The sequence below is a fragment of the Sceloporus occidentalis genome, unplaced genomic scaffold (genome assembly GCF_023333645.1).
Source record: "Sceloporus occidentalis isolate IW3139 unplaced genomic scaffold, rSceOcc1.0.p SCAF_23, whole genome shotgun sequence".
NCBI classification, from domain to species: Eukaryota; Metazoa; Chordata; class Lepidosauria; order Squamata; family Phrynosomatidae; genus Sceloporus; species Sceloporus occidentalis.
Window position 1 is genome coordinate 4,839,383 of NW_028317003.1, and position 14,918 is coordinate 4,854,300.

The following is a 14,918-nucleotide window of genomic DNA, read 5'->3' on the forward strand; positions in this document are numbered from 1 at the left end:
GGGTAGAAGTAAACTGGGGGTGACCTCTTCATTTCTTTGCAGGTTATCTATCTTACACCATGTATGCACATTACTATTGGCTAGATGGCATTGGTATATTAATTCACCTTTGCAATGGCTTGTAATTGACTGTCTTTTTCCCCCTCCAACAATTTAATTGTCACTAATAAAGATCCTTTTTTCAAGTTAAAAAACCCATTAATAATGAACGCCATTCTGATTAGTGCACTGGTTATACAGAAGGTACAAATATTTTTTAAAATGCAACAAAAGATACAACTAGAAAGAGGAAAGCAAGTGCATCCAGGGATACTTCATGTTAGTTTAAGCACATAAGATATTTAATGTTACTGATATTTAATAGGTCCTTAAGAAGATCTTGAAAACTGGTGATCAATTTAAAAATATTAACATATCATAAAAGCAGTTTTTACAATGTAAGGTAAACGTTATTTTAGATGTCAGATATGTCTTCGAGCAATGTATTGTGAACGAACACAATCTAAATTATTTATAAAACATACTTGAACTTAAAAAATAGGTTTTTTCAGTTCATATGGGTTTACATTCATTCTTTGTTAAATTTTTAAATGTTATCACTGTTCTCTTTCTTCATTGTAGGATTAATATACAGCATGCAATACATCTGACAGTGATGGCTTCTTATTTGAATTTGATTTTCCTTGTCTGCATCATCTTGGACCAGACCTCTTCTGTTTCACAATCTGGCACATCAAATCCCCACCTCGGTAAAAATAAAATATGATAATGACTTTATTATTGGAAAGATATTTTGTTAATATTTTTCATATGTACACATAGACAACTGCAGGCACATGTTTGAACCAATTTATTACACGTAATATAGTGTTATATAATCTTTATTTTAACAATTATAGTTTATGCCTGAGTACTAAAAGAAGGATTTACTTACAGGCTTAAGACTGACAAAAGGAAATAGTTCATATAAGATATTATGATATTTTTATTAAAACGCCAGTATGTACTATCTTGATAAGTATGTTTTGTTTCGGGTAAGTTAGGTTTGTGTAAATTAACTGTATATTGGACAACCCCACCTTAGATGCTTACAAAAATATATATACTGATACAAGATGATCTGGTCTGACTATGTTTTCAGGCAATGGTAACTTGGTATCTAAAAAATGAATTTGTGTTGCTTCATAATTTCATTACATTACATTTATTTATATAGTGTCAGCAGATTTCGTAGTCAGTAAAATAATTTTACATCACACACAATAACAAACGGAGACAAAAGGAGAAGAGGGCCCTCCTGTAATTACCTTGTCTAATCAATAACTGTTTATTTTATTATTAAATAGCCACAGAAAACCAATCATATAAATAATTATTTGACCTAGTACTTTTGATTTGGAGAACTCTCATTGCTGCTGTAGGACATGTGCTTTATGTCTGATGATGGCCTAGACTGTCATTCATGGTTTTACAGTCCCATTCGGAAAATTCTTTACATTGGAGGCCGCCATTAAGTGGGTGGCATAACTGCGAGTTTTGTAGATTGACATGAAAAGGATTCCATTTTCACTCCAACGATGTTTATTTGCTACTAGGCATAGGCGTTTGATGGATTCTATATCAGAATGCAGTCTTAGAAGACAACTCTTAGATAACCTTGCATAATACATTCATATAACCTTAGAATTAGGAATGATGTTTTGAATGTGGTGTTTATTTAACAAAAGAGTAGACAGAGCAAAATAGTAAATGTATAGCCCTGACAGTGTTGTTTATCTATGCTGCAGACTGCCCTGCCGACGTGTACATTGTCTTAGATACATCTGAAAGTGTTGCACTCAGAGCTCAACCCTACGGAGCCCTTGTGGAGAGCATAAAGTCCTTTGCAGTAGATCTAGTGGATCAACTAAACAGCAGGTAAATTCTGCTCTCTTTTTCAAAAGTGTTTTTTTTTTTTGTGGAAATATGAAAAAACTTACATTTCAGGTAAATGGACACAGTACATATGTAGGGATCTTGGAATTAATATGTAATATTAAACATACATGGGGATGTTTTTGATTTGCCTTTTGCCTGCACCTGCCAGTTGGGATTAACCAAGAGGGAAAGAAAATATTTTATATTTTATTTTTGTTATATTTCCTATTCTGGACATACGTGATAATCCTGGTCTCCTCCTGTTTGGCCTCACTTTCTCCCACTTTTATATTTAATGGGTGGCCTATGGTGGAGTCATCTTACTGGGCAAATATTACAATAAATTTGTTATACTAATGGCAGAAAAACACAAACATTAACTAAGAAGGTCTTTCTTCTTCCTAATAATCCTGCTAAATATAAGACTTTTTGTTTTTAGTAAAGACTAAACAAAACAATTTCTAGCGAAAAATGTTATCTGCTTCTTGTGTGGAAAATTTTCAGATTCTTGAATTTTATACAGCTGCTATTTATTGAAGGGGGATTTGAACCTTAAGTAATGACTTCAAAGCAGGGAACGTCTGGAAATAACTAGAGCCTGGACTATTTGAGTTCCAAAGTAATTTTACATTTTTTGAAAGCAATATTGGAATTTCTGTCTTGGATAGATGTAACATCTAAAATGAAGTATTATTGGAGACCACGATGATGTAAAAGTAACAAGGACGCTTAGGGGATAGATGCAGGTCTCTGTAAGAAAAGACAGAGGATAGAGAGGTACATGGGACATACAACTAATACTTTTACATGAAATGAAAGGAACAAAGACAGATACATTATTAAATTGAAAAACCCAAATGCTTGTGCAGTACGGTGTCTCAAAGCAAATATATAGAGACCTATGTGCAAACATGGGCTGGTAGACTGAATGATGATCAGCTTGGATGAACAAAATCAAGAAGCAGCCTTTTGATGTAACACTGAAAAAGTTACCATTCAAATGATATATACTGTCTTAGATTAGAATCTGGCAACACACAAAAAGTACAAGGCATCAAGCAGGGAAGGAGGTGGTGAAGAGAATCTAAGATAGGGAACAAGTGTGGCTCTTGGGGACAGATGAGGTGTTAGTTTGTTTAGGAGAAAATGAAATCGAAGTGGCTGAGGAAAAGAGGTGGAATGAGATGGTAGAGAGAAAAAGTGACAATATCCAAAAGCCATGTTGCGGGTTTTTTATGATAATAAATAATCTTCTGTGTTGTCACAGAGAATGCAAGAATTTGTGGTGCTCTAATATAAACATATGTATAGGCTCTATAAGGCAGCCATTGATCTATCACATCAGAAGATGCAAGTGAGACACAGATTTCCTGTAATATTATAATATTTTTATTTTCACCACATCAAACAATCTGCGCATTCGGTTTCATATAATTATGTTGTGTTATGTTATATCCTCTAAATCTGCAATGCAAAGATCATCTAAACAACTTTATTTAACCTCTTAGGAAAAGAGGCTTTTTCACTCTTGTGAAATTGCTCCAAAAGTAATAGTAATCTTTTTCATTTAGGTTTCACACCCAAAGTCAAAGCATATTTATTAACTTGTCTTTAGTATTGAAACATCTCATATGTATTGGTTTTTATTCTATAATATAATATTAGATGGTGCTTATCACTTCTTCTAAACTATTATTTTTGATTTTTCATATAAGTATATATCTTTGAAAGGTAGACAACCTATACTATATCAGAAGAGTCATTCTACCACATCTCATTAAGCCATTTCCCCATAAACCTCTTACATGGTTTTTGCTTTAGATTTCTTCCATAGAACAGGTGTAGCTAACAAAGAAAATACTCAGTTTATGTTCACCAACATCACTTGAATACAGTAATACCCCACAATGTTTTAAAGCCTCCATTTGTAGGACTCACCTCTAGCCGCTAGCATTATGTGACAAATTTGACATGAAGACTTTAATTTATCAAAGTATTGGGTTGGATAGTGTATGTGGATAATAATTAAACTAGAGGTGCAGTAAGGCATGGGCTGCTATACACAAACACACCAACAGTTCACAGTTCTCAACTTTGATTACATTTTTATTTCATTAGATACACTAAGTCTGTGTTGTGGTACCGCTCACTTAAAGTGCATGTTCTGCTTAACAATAATGAGGGCCAGGATATGATGTCTCGCTGATCTGTATCATAGCTACCAACATTTCAGGTGTCTACATTGTGGTCTGGGTGTTAGGGTTTCTACCAAGCAAACTACCAAGGGGACGTAAGTTAATTCATTTTATTAACTTTACTGGGTAAAGGATCTTATAAACACAAAGAGTTAAAAATATACGAGAAAAGAACAGAGAGAAGGAGAGACAAAGGACATATGCAGGACATGCAGGGGTGCTGTCTCCAATAAGGTAGGTAGTAGCCACTTGGGGCATCAGTAAGGCTGATCACCCAAAAAAAGCATATAAATTGGTTGTCTCTGACACAGCTTTTTCTGTTCTTCAACAGATTATTCTGGTCAATATTAGTTGTATCGACAAAGGTGACCTACCCTGCTACACAGTGTTGGCCCAATATATGTAAATTACATCCCAATTTAAGTAATGTTCTTTTGTCCAGATTCCATCCATGTGACAGGTTACTGACGTGGAACGCAGGGGCTCTACACTACAGTGATGAGGTGAATATTATAAGTGAAGTGGTCAGTATGGAGACCAATAAGACAGGACTGAAAAAAGCCATTGAATCAGTGTCTTATCTTGGAAAAGGAACCAACACTGACTGTGCCATCACTGCGGCTACAGGACAGCTTCTGACTGGGTGAGAAACACTCTCCATATTGCGTTGAGCTATGATAAGTGCTTCCGATATGTTTTGGTAAACAAAGAGATTTGCAATACAAGTGAAGCATAAATATCCAAACAGTTCAAAATCCCATGAAATTAATTGACTTCTATGTTTTTGTAAGAAGCATATTTGTCCATATTTGACCATGCTTTCAAAATTGAAACTGGGAATGTCTCAATGTATTGTGTATTCCTAACTTAATCCTCATTTTTAGTGTATAAAACCTGCGTAAATTGTTGGCGCTATATAAATAAAAGATAATAATAATAATGATAAGAGTGTCGCACAAGCAGTACAATCTGGTTTAAATTTCCTTTTCGCGAAGGAGCTTCTAACAACAAAATCTATCCAAGCTTCCTTAGAGCTCCATCAGGCAGCCGGATCTCTTCCATACATTGTATATACTGGCGGCTGCAGAAAGCAAACACAATTTGTTTCTTCCCAGTATCTTGCCTGGATTTCTTCTTGGTTTTAACTTTAAAGGGTTGCACAGATGTGCGCTTGGAATGTGAATTGCCTTCGGCGGTACCTTGTTAAAATGAATGGATTTTATAGACTGATTATGGTTTCCTTTACATTTTCTATTAATTCAGATCTTCAGTTTGGCAACTGAGTATCCAGATTCTAACCGTTTATTTCATGCCAGATTTACAAGGGTTCAATGAAGGGTGGCATGCAAATTATGTTTTACATGATTTCAGTTACCAAAAAACTCTACCTTTCATTTATGGGTACAACAGCTGTAAATCTCCATAACTAAATGGCATTTACAATGTACAATGTCAATATGGTCATTACATTACATTAACATATATACAAAGGCATAAAGATAAAAAGTCAGCGTTCTTTGAGTATTGTAAACAAATGTAAACAAACTGAAATATAATATATGAAGCAACTTATCAAACAAGTTAACTTGAACTTGATAACTGATGAGATCTGGATGATTGGATGGGGTCCATGAGAGTACTGACATAGGCCTAGCACAGGTGTAACATCCTTTGTACGGTGGACACACTGCTTGCCATTCATCAGGGACCCAACCCACTAGTACCATCCCAATTAGCTGTACTTAACATAGCACAGTTGTGGGAAATAGTGAGCTTAGGGGCCTGGTGCAAGATAACTTGTGTGCCCCCCCCCCGCAATATTTTGCAATGAACGCAATTCTAATTAAATTAAATTTAACACAATTTAAATAAATTAAGGATTTTTTTAATAAAATGTTTACTGTAATAAACTTGAAAACATAGAACATTCTAGGGTCTATTCACTAAGTAAAAAGGGAATTATCTGCAAGAGAATCGAAGAATTGAGGCCAAAATAACCGAGTTGGAATAACAACTGAATTGGAGATTTTCCTAAAAAAACAGCTATTTTGGCTTTAGTTCTAAAATTCTTCTACAATTCTCTTGAAATGTGTTCCCCATCCGCTACTCTTTTCCTCATATACATATATATTTATTAACCCTCTCCTTAGTGTACCCCCATATCTTTTATTTTAATTAACCTTCCCCTTTACATCTGCCCCCATGTTATGCACCTCATCATTACATCTCCCTAGTGTCATATTCCCACCCTGTCTCATTCCTTGCCCCCTATCATATCCCTTACCCCAGCTTCTGTCAAATACGATGCCCCTTGTCATATACCCAGTCCCAGTGTAATATCCCCAGCCCCCTTTTCAGATCCCCTACCCCCTGTCATATGCTTTTCGCTCAGGCCCATGCAATAACCCCCAGCCCCTAGTCATTTACACACAACCCCTCTATTTTCCCCTAGCCCATGGTCATATTGTCCCCCAGCCTCTGTATTGCAATCTGTTTTCTTTTACCCTGCTTACATTATTTTATACACTAACATATACATACACACATTCAAATATATCCAATCAATACACACTCAGACATACACATTTACATACAGTAATACTCACACATATACACATGTATACAACACATCTTTAATCCAATGCACATGGAAATTCACATTTATTTATATACAAAGGTCATTAAAACATATTTTAAACATGCTAATCCTATTTTACACACCTGCAAAATTACACACACACACCAACATATTTACACAAACACACTAACATACTCACACACATATACACACTAGCATTCTTCTACATACACACACATTTACATACAAATACATTAACATACTTACACACACCCTTATATTTGCTAAGTCAGGGTGGGGCAGTCCATCAGCTGGTGACAGCTCTCTCATGGTCCTCCATCTTGAGCCTTACTTGCTGCCTCACTAAGTCTAAACTCCATATTCTGGCGCTCAGACTCAGTGAAGCAGCGGTATTATAACCGGGGAGGGTGTTGCGGCACGGGCATTGGGGGTTCCCACTTGACAGGGGCCTGCTTAACACAAGTGAGGCCAGTGAAGGGAGCTCCTATGATCTCCCTCACCATGTTCCTTTGAGGCTTATGGTGCATCCCGTATTGTTCCTCTCCTGATGTAGCAATCTCCTCACTGATGCAAGCCCTCAGGGAGCCTTCACCTAAAACTAAGTGAAAAGGGGGGACAGGGGGGAAACAAATCCTTGTAGCAGATTTCTCCAAATAGGTCTAAATGCAGTAAGGCCCTCACTTGGTAGGGCATTAAAATGAAGCACAAAGATTTAATGAAGAGATGAGCTGTAGCAATTTACAATTTGCCTTTCTTCCATGTGTTGTGTTTGGCAGGGGAGGCTACAGGAAGGGCAACAAGTTCATGGTAATTGTGACCGATGGGCATTCCAATGATGGATACAGAGAGGCATGTGGTGGAGTCCGCTACGCTGTCACTGAAGCAAAGTCTGCAAACATCAAGCTGTTCAGTGTGGCAATCACCCCCAACCACATGGTAAATCCACATCTCGGAACCTAAAAGGAAAACATACATTATCAGCAGAAATAACTAATGCCATTAACTTTTAACATTGTTAAGTTGCTATGACAACAAAATCAAATGATTTTTCTACTCAGATTTAAACATGTTTATTATTAGTTTATGACCTGTTTCTAAGGCACACAGACCCACAACCAAATCTGTTCAGGGTAGGTAATAGGAGAACATCAATCATATTGATATAAAGTTTACAGTTATCTTATTTTAGATGTTGCTCAGAGGTGATTTTCATCAGGGTCATACCACATCGACATCCCAGGTTATTTTAGGAACAGGTGTCCAAGGATTGGATTTAGATGATATTTATCTATCCCTTCAGCCTGGCTACAACAACCCTGCGTGGTACAGTAGTTTAAAATGAAGTTCCTCTGCAGCTTTTCTTTGACAAAATCCACCCTGATAGCACCCAGTTTAGTGACGGAGCTGATTGTTGAGTCGGCATTACCGTCGGATGGACCAGCCAAAGAAAGTTAAATCTCTAGCCACATACATATTTTCTGGGCTATGGAGTCGCATAACAATAGAGTGGGACAGTCTTGCTGGTGCAAATCCAGGTCTTTGCCATTGGATGTTGCTATTTTGGCAGTCAGGTTCATCAGTACTTGTGTTCATCAGTACTGTGTATTTCTGTTGGCAGGGAGAGGTCATGCATATTCTATATCCATAGGTTACATTGCTAACGCCTCTCTTTCTTTCATTTCTGATGTTATTTTATCAGGCTGACCGCATGTTGGAGATAGCCACAGATTCTAGATACAGCCTCGTTCTGTCTGCAGCCAGTGGTGACTCTGTGGGATTTAAGAATACAGCATCAGCCATCGTCACTCAGATTGTGAGTAAAAACATTGTATCACTTTATAAAGATACACACTCATTGTTAAAGAAGACTTTTTTCTCAATCAGATTAGACCCCAAACAAATATTTCCATATTCAGTTAAACTAGTGAAAAAGAACAATAGATAACACAGATAACACCAAGTAACACCAGTTTAACAGCAATTCCCAAAAATCTGTGAAAATAAGATATTTAAAATGACTCTGCTACATCATAATCTACCACAAATTAGGATTATAGCATGAAAGAAAAAAAGCATGAAAGTAGCAAACTCACATGAGATACACACAACGGCTGACCCAATTATTTGTTAATTCTAACTCAAGAACTGTGACGTTTCTAAATACTAGCTGAAAAATATCTGAGAAGTGTCCTCAGGCCTTTTGAATCCAGGATAAAATAAAGAATGTTGAAAAGAAGACATGATCTAATCACTTGCTATATACATCTCCTTGAACTGTATGCTTTATAGTAAGCAAGTCAATTGTAGAAATGATTTACAATATCTTTTGTGGATTTTTTCAAAACAATAAAATTCTCTCTTTTTGTTTTTCACCAAGCTGGAAGATTCACAAACAACGGTAAGATTTAAAACTACTAGCATCTTTAGACATCCCCTACCCATATTGTTCATGTTATAATTTCTCATGGGTTTTCTTTTTGCAGTGTTGTGCCTATGAATGCGAGGTGAGAGCCAACTCAGTTATTCTTTATCCATAGTTGTCGACTTTGGATACAGCGAGGATCTTTCCCCTGGAGTAACCTAATGAACTAAGAATCTGTGCTTAATCCAAGATTTATGTAGGAATAAGGTGGCATTGATTATAGTTACTAAAAAAACAATAACCAATGAGGATGGGGCAGAGATTTGCCGCCTGGTAAATAATAAGTCACTGATACCAAGCCAAACCAAAGATATGGTGGTGGCCTACTAAGGCATCCTAAATCAGGATTAAGAAGGTAGTTCAAACCTTCTGGAGATACCATATAACAGCCAGAACCATTTATAACTCTAACATTGCACAGAAATACCAGCATCTTAATTTCCGTCACACTTTACTATACATACCATATTATATTGTCTCAATTCTAAGATGCTCCTGGTACTCTTATTTCCTTGAACCCCTTTACCTAATGTATGCATTCATTATAGATCACATTTTGATTTAACACATTGAACTTCGAGGATATAATTAGAACAATAGGTTACATTAATGATATTTATTAAAAAATAGATAAAGAAACACATTTTAGTACAAAGTATGATTAATATTATTTCAGAGACTCCTACAATATAACACTACACAATAAAGGACTATACAATATGGTCAGGTTAACTCTGTTTTACTGTTTTTTTTACCTCCGTTGGGTCATTAGTTTATGGGCCAAGGGCCCCTGATTTTCTGTAAAGGCTACAACCCCTAGTATAATCTGGGCACCCTGATAACCCTTAATCTTAAATGACCACATTGGAACTATGTATATCAAAAAACGTCACTTTGTTCTTGTCCAGGTGTCCGATCATGGACTCCTTTGCTTATTCTATCTGGATTTATATATATTTAACTCAATTTGCAGGGGTTGCGAGGGCCACCTGGACCTCCTGGAATGCTAGGTGAACAGGTGAGTCTGGGTCGCTTTCTTTACAGATATCAAAGCCCTTCTTTTGCAAAGATATGTTGAAAGATTAAAACCTTTAAACTGATCTTTCCAGTTTAGCATTCTTAGTGACTTCCTTTTTTTGCAAAATATAGGGCAGTGAAGGGAGGAGGGGTCCTTCTGGAAAACCAGGTGGTGCTGGACCAAAGGTATGAATTATTATTTTTTTCTTAACTTTTCAAGTATATCTTTATATCATACAGAACAGTGAGCTAGTACACCCAGAGTAATGTTTAGTCACACAATTGTTTCTCAGTACCATCAGAGTTCTAACACCATGAATAACTTTATGGGAAGATGTACCATGGTAGGATAAATTGAAGAGCTTTCGCTTTGGTGAGATGGCACTAAAAGTACAGGTTTTTTTTTTAAAGTTTTTTCCCATTAGAAAAACGTATTTTACAAGTGTGAGCTTTCAAAGTTATTATAGTTTAGTGTATATTTCCTTAGATCTAGAATTTAATTCCATGTTATCATTGTATATATGTTGCATCCTCCAAACTATATACGGCAGTTTATTTGTGTTATTAACTATTTCTTTCATAAAGGGAGCTACTGGTGATGCAGGACCTCCAGGACATGCAGGAATTAAGGTAATTCATTATTGTATATTTTGTAAGGGGTTTTAGGTTATATAGTATACTATAATAGATATAATAAAACCTAGTAACAAATTAACTGTATACCAAATGTTCCCAACTCTGTGCATTAAAAGAACTGTTCCAAACAAGTCAGATGTTTGTGTTTTTAAAAAAAAAAATCATTTTTAGAAGCGTTTGAGCAGTCAGATTTTCAGGGAAAAAACAAATATCCAGGTTGCTTTTGTACTAGCAAAGGTGGATTCTGTCACTGACAAAGTTAAGTATCATTGGGAAGGGTTGAGGACTAAAGGTGGTCACCTCCAACTTACTTATATTTTAGCTTACCTATGGAAGGTAAAAAAGATATATCTTTACTGTCCCTAAACAGGAATACTATAGAATAATAATAGTCATATGTTATAGTTGCAGGTAGACTTGTGCATTCATATTCAGGAGTACGTGAAAATTAACATGAATGGTGCGTTTTTGTTGTTCAAACCGAATACCGAATACACTAATATGACGGCGGGTAAACATATACTAAGATGAAGAAGCAGAACACAAAGAATGTTTGTTTCTTCATGTTCTTCTTTGTAAATATCTCCTAGCTAGTCTCCCTGGTCCCTTCCCCCCCCCCCCCATACAAGTCACTGCCTCTAGCCTACCTTAAGTCTTTGTAGTATAGTAGGGGTTAACGAATCCATAGGATCGCACCAGGAGTTAAAGGTCCATAAGAGCGACTCTATTGGTTGCTGGCAGGGTACTCCACCAGTTGCCCTTCATCGGTTGATGCCAGAGGAGGCCCCTGCCGCGACCAATAGAGTCTCTTTTACGGACCTTTAACTCCTGTCGCCGAAGCCAAGGGTGTCCCCAGGACAGGTTTCGGTGTCAGGAGATAAAGGTCCATAACAGCAACTCTATTGGTCGCTGGTATCAACCAATGAAAAGCAACTGCCTTTCATTGGCTGGTGCCAGATGAGGCCCCTGTCGGTGACAAATAGAGTCACTCTTACGGACCTTTAACTCCTGACGCCATAACTTGGCCTGGGGAGACCATTGGCTTCGGCACCAGGAGTTAAAGAGCGACTCTATTGGTTGCCGCCAAGGAGCTCCTCTGGTATCAACCAATGAAGGGCAGCTAAAGACTTGACAATGTTACCTACCGGAAATAGGGTATCACTGGAGAAGAAGCACCATTTCTAATTCAAGAATCACTTTAGTGAAAAGAGGCCATTACTGACCAAAACACCCCCCAAAAAACAGGCATGACTGCCCATTTTGAGCTTGAGATAATTCTTTATTGGAACACTCACCCGAGCAAAAAACAAATGTAATTTTATAGCTCATGTAAAGAAATGGATGAGACGAATGATTCTGCTCTAGACACAAACGTGCTTTAACACTTTAACATGTTCGATGTCAGAGTAGAACTTGAAACATATTCACATCTCTGGTACAGAGAGGGGACAGAAACCGAATATGATGATTAGCGTTTATGGAAACCAGCTGCCTAATGAAATATGTCAGGCTTTCATGTTTCAGTTCTGTTCCTGGTTAAAAGATATAATTGCAGTATACTTCTGATAAGAATACAAGATGAATGATGTTGCAGCCAACAAATCTGTCACTTTTATTATATGTTGCGCTGCTAAATTGCTTTAATCTCCTTGTTGACTCCTTGTTGGGATCAAAAGGAAAAAAGAAAAGAAGGACTGGACTTGTGAATAAATAATAAGGCAGTCTATCACAATAAGAGTAGTCCTGCATCAGAAGGGCATTCTAAACTGTGAGGGTGGTAAAGTTCCGGGGTAAAGTAATGTTATGGTGATGACCATAGGTATTGAAGATGAAGATAAAAGTGTGAAATATTAAAAAAATATATATTATATTGTTAAGAATTACTTATGGTTGCCTGACAAGTTCTCTTCATTCATTGTATAACGGCAAATTCATCCATGATAGAAACAGAAAACTGCATTTATTAACATGGTTCTCTTTATATTTTATAGGGCTCTAGAGGCCAGATCGGTGCCAAGGTATGTATTCAATTTAATCGATGGCAGCATCCAGAATCCGGGAAACTTACCGTGCTTGTTTTCTCTAGTTTTCCATGTAAAAACTTGCACCATGCTCACAATGTTCTGTACCCTGGACAGTAGACTATAGACATATAGTATGCACCGACTACATGATACAGCTATGTAAATTGCATATATACCAATGACACAGGACAAATTAATATGTTCAAAATATAAGAGTTTTATTTAGTAAACAGGCATTTGCTGAGCAATTGTAATATTTAATCTCAGTGCATGTTTGTGCAACAGTAGGGGCTGACCTAACCAGGTATAATGCATACATGTATAGTATTTAGGTTACTACAATGCATTCAGTAATTGACTCCAGATTACGGGTGTGTAATTAACTGGAAATTTTTCATTCATTGACATAATCATCCACAGTCCCCATTGTTTAAAGTACCTCTAAGTAATTAAATGTTCCCCAAGCTCTGTTTATATTTTTTAAATGGTACATAAAAGATAGCTAGTAACTAGCTACAGGTTTTGGGGCGCCACTTAAACGATCATTGTGTACATGCAACAAAACAAAGAATCAATGCACACCCTTTAAATGTACACTGTGTATCCCATAGATAGTATATCTGCTTTCAGATATAAATATTGGGGATTCTCTCACAATAATTTGGCTACGCAGTTGCAATGAGTCAAAACTTAAGTGATAAAATAAGGTCAAAAAAAACAATGGAAGACAACCAAGTTGGATACATTGATCTCTTGGTGTACACAAGGCACATGTCTGGGCCTTGAGTAAATGAACTTTGCTTGCCATTTTGATCTCGACTACCTTGGTAAACAGGGTCATTCTCATATTCTTACAGGAAAAAATGATTATGTATGGTAAAACTAAATTCATATTTTGTGGACATGAAATAAATCAAGCCAATTGTTTGCTCACTGGTATGCACCTCCTGGGCTCTGTTTTGTTGAAGAATCAACATTGGATAGGTGTATGGCTATCTGGAATATGACACAAGACCAAGGACTGCTTTGAGGCTTTACAGCATAAATTGTGGGCATAATACATGGGTTAATGGTTCTTACCTGCTGTCTAATTCTAGATTTCTAAGTTTAATGCCTGGTGGGCGTACAAAACATTCTGGAATAATCTGTACACTTCTCTGTTGCTAAAAAGGCACAGAATTCAAGATGTATTCTCGTCATATTTGACAATTACAATACGAAAATACCACTAAATATGTAAATTAATCATACTAGACTTAAAAGCGGCCTTATCTTACGAAATCAGCTTTCATCAAGAAACTGTCATTACAAAACTTTGCTTGGAAACTGAGTCAAGAGCTTTGTGGGTTATGAAATATCCATTTCTGATAACTGTTTATGTGTAGGATATGTTCCAGAAAATCAACGTGCATTAAGAAGTGTTGATAATGGATAAAATATAAGTATTTTTCCAAAAGCAGTCCTGTATGCTAGGCAATTGTAGATGCAATCGATATCTATTTATGTCCGTGCTATGCCTATGTCCTTGGTCTTCAAAAACCATTAATATTACAGAAGCATCAAAACAATTTCTGTCGGCCTAGAACAAATGCCCTCCACATAGTGTTGGGGTATGTGTTACATTTCTAAGAGAAGAGAATATGTGTGTAAAATAGCACCGTATTTTGGACAAGGTCTGAAGGAGCAGTGGTCTGAAGCCATCATATTCTGTTTTCATCTACTGTGTAGCAAGATGGCAGCCCTCTGATGCATGACACAAGACGAAACCAAGTTACAGCTTAATAGTAGTTGAACTCAACCATTACCACACAGGAGGAAATGGATCCTTTATGGAGTCCTTTATTGTCAGGCACAAGCATAAACAGATCTGGATGTCCTGAAAATGGTTCTGTTAGGTCAAAGAATATTCTTTGGACAGCTACTAGAAGCTTAGTCAACTGTAACAAGGCAAGATGGAGTCAGAGCACGTGAGAACAGGAGTGGAGGGGTCATGAAACAATATTCAAAGCAAATAGCTTTATATATAGAAACATTAGGCATACTGGATATTACTTTAGTAAGAATGACAAAAAATATAGAGAAAGAGATAAAGATGACATCAGCTGCAT

At 36.7% G+C, this 14,918-nt stretch overlaps 1 protein-coding gene across 1 annotated transcript in view; it reads left to right on the forward strand.

Annotated features, from left to right (window-relative positions):
* The window catches only part of LOC149300721 (collagen alpha-1(VI) chain-like), a 60,063-nt gene that overhangs the window by 16,758 nt on the left and 28,387 nt on the right, over positions 1–14,918 (forward strand). Inside the window, exons 2-11 of the mRNA XM_089484771.1 lie at positions 622–749; positions 1,788–1,917; positions 4,555–4,755; positions 7,488–7,647; positions 8,411–8,524; positions 9,089–9,109; positions 9,195–9,215; positions 10,107–10,151; positions 10,736–10,780; positions 12,778–12,804. Coding sequence (XP_089340897.1) covers positions 622–749; positions 1,788–1,917; positions 4,555–4,755; positions 7,488–7,647; positions 8,411–8,524; positions 9,089–9,109; positions 9,195–9,215; positions 10,107–10,151; positions 10,736–10,780; positions 12,778–12,804 — 892 coding nt within the window. The remainder of the gene's footprint in view (positions 1–621; positions 750–1,787; positions 1,918–4,554; positions 4,756–7,487; positions 7,648–8,410; positions 8,525–9,088; positions 9,110–9,194; positions 9,216–10,106; positions 10,152–10,735; positions 10,781–12,777; positions 12,805–14,918) is intronic.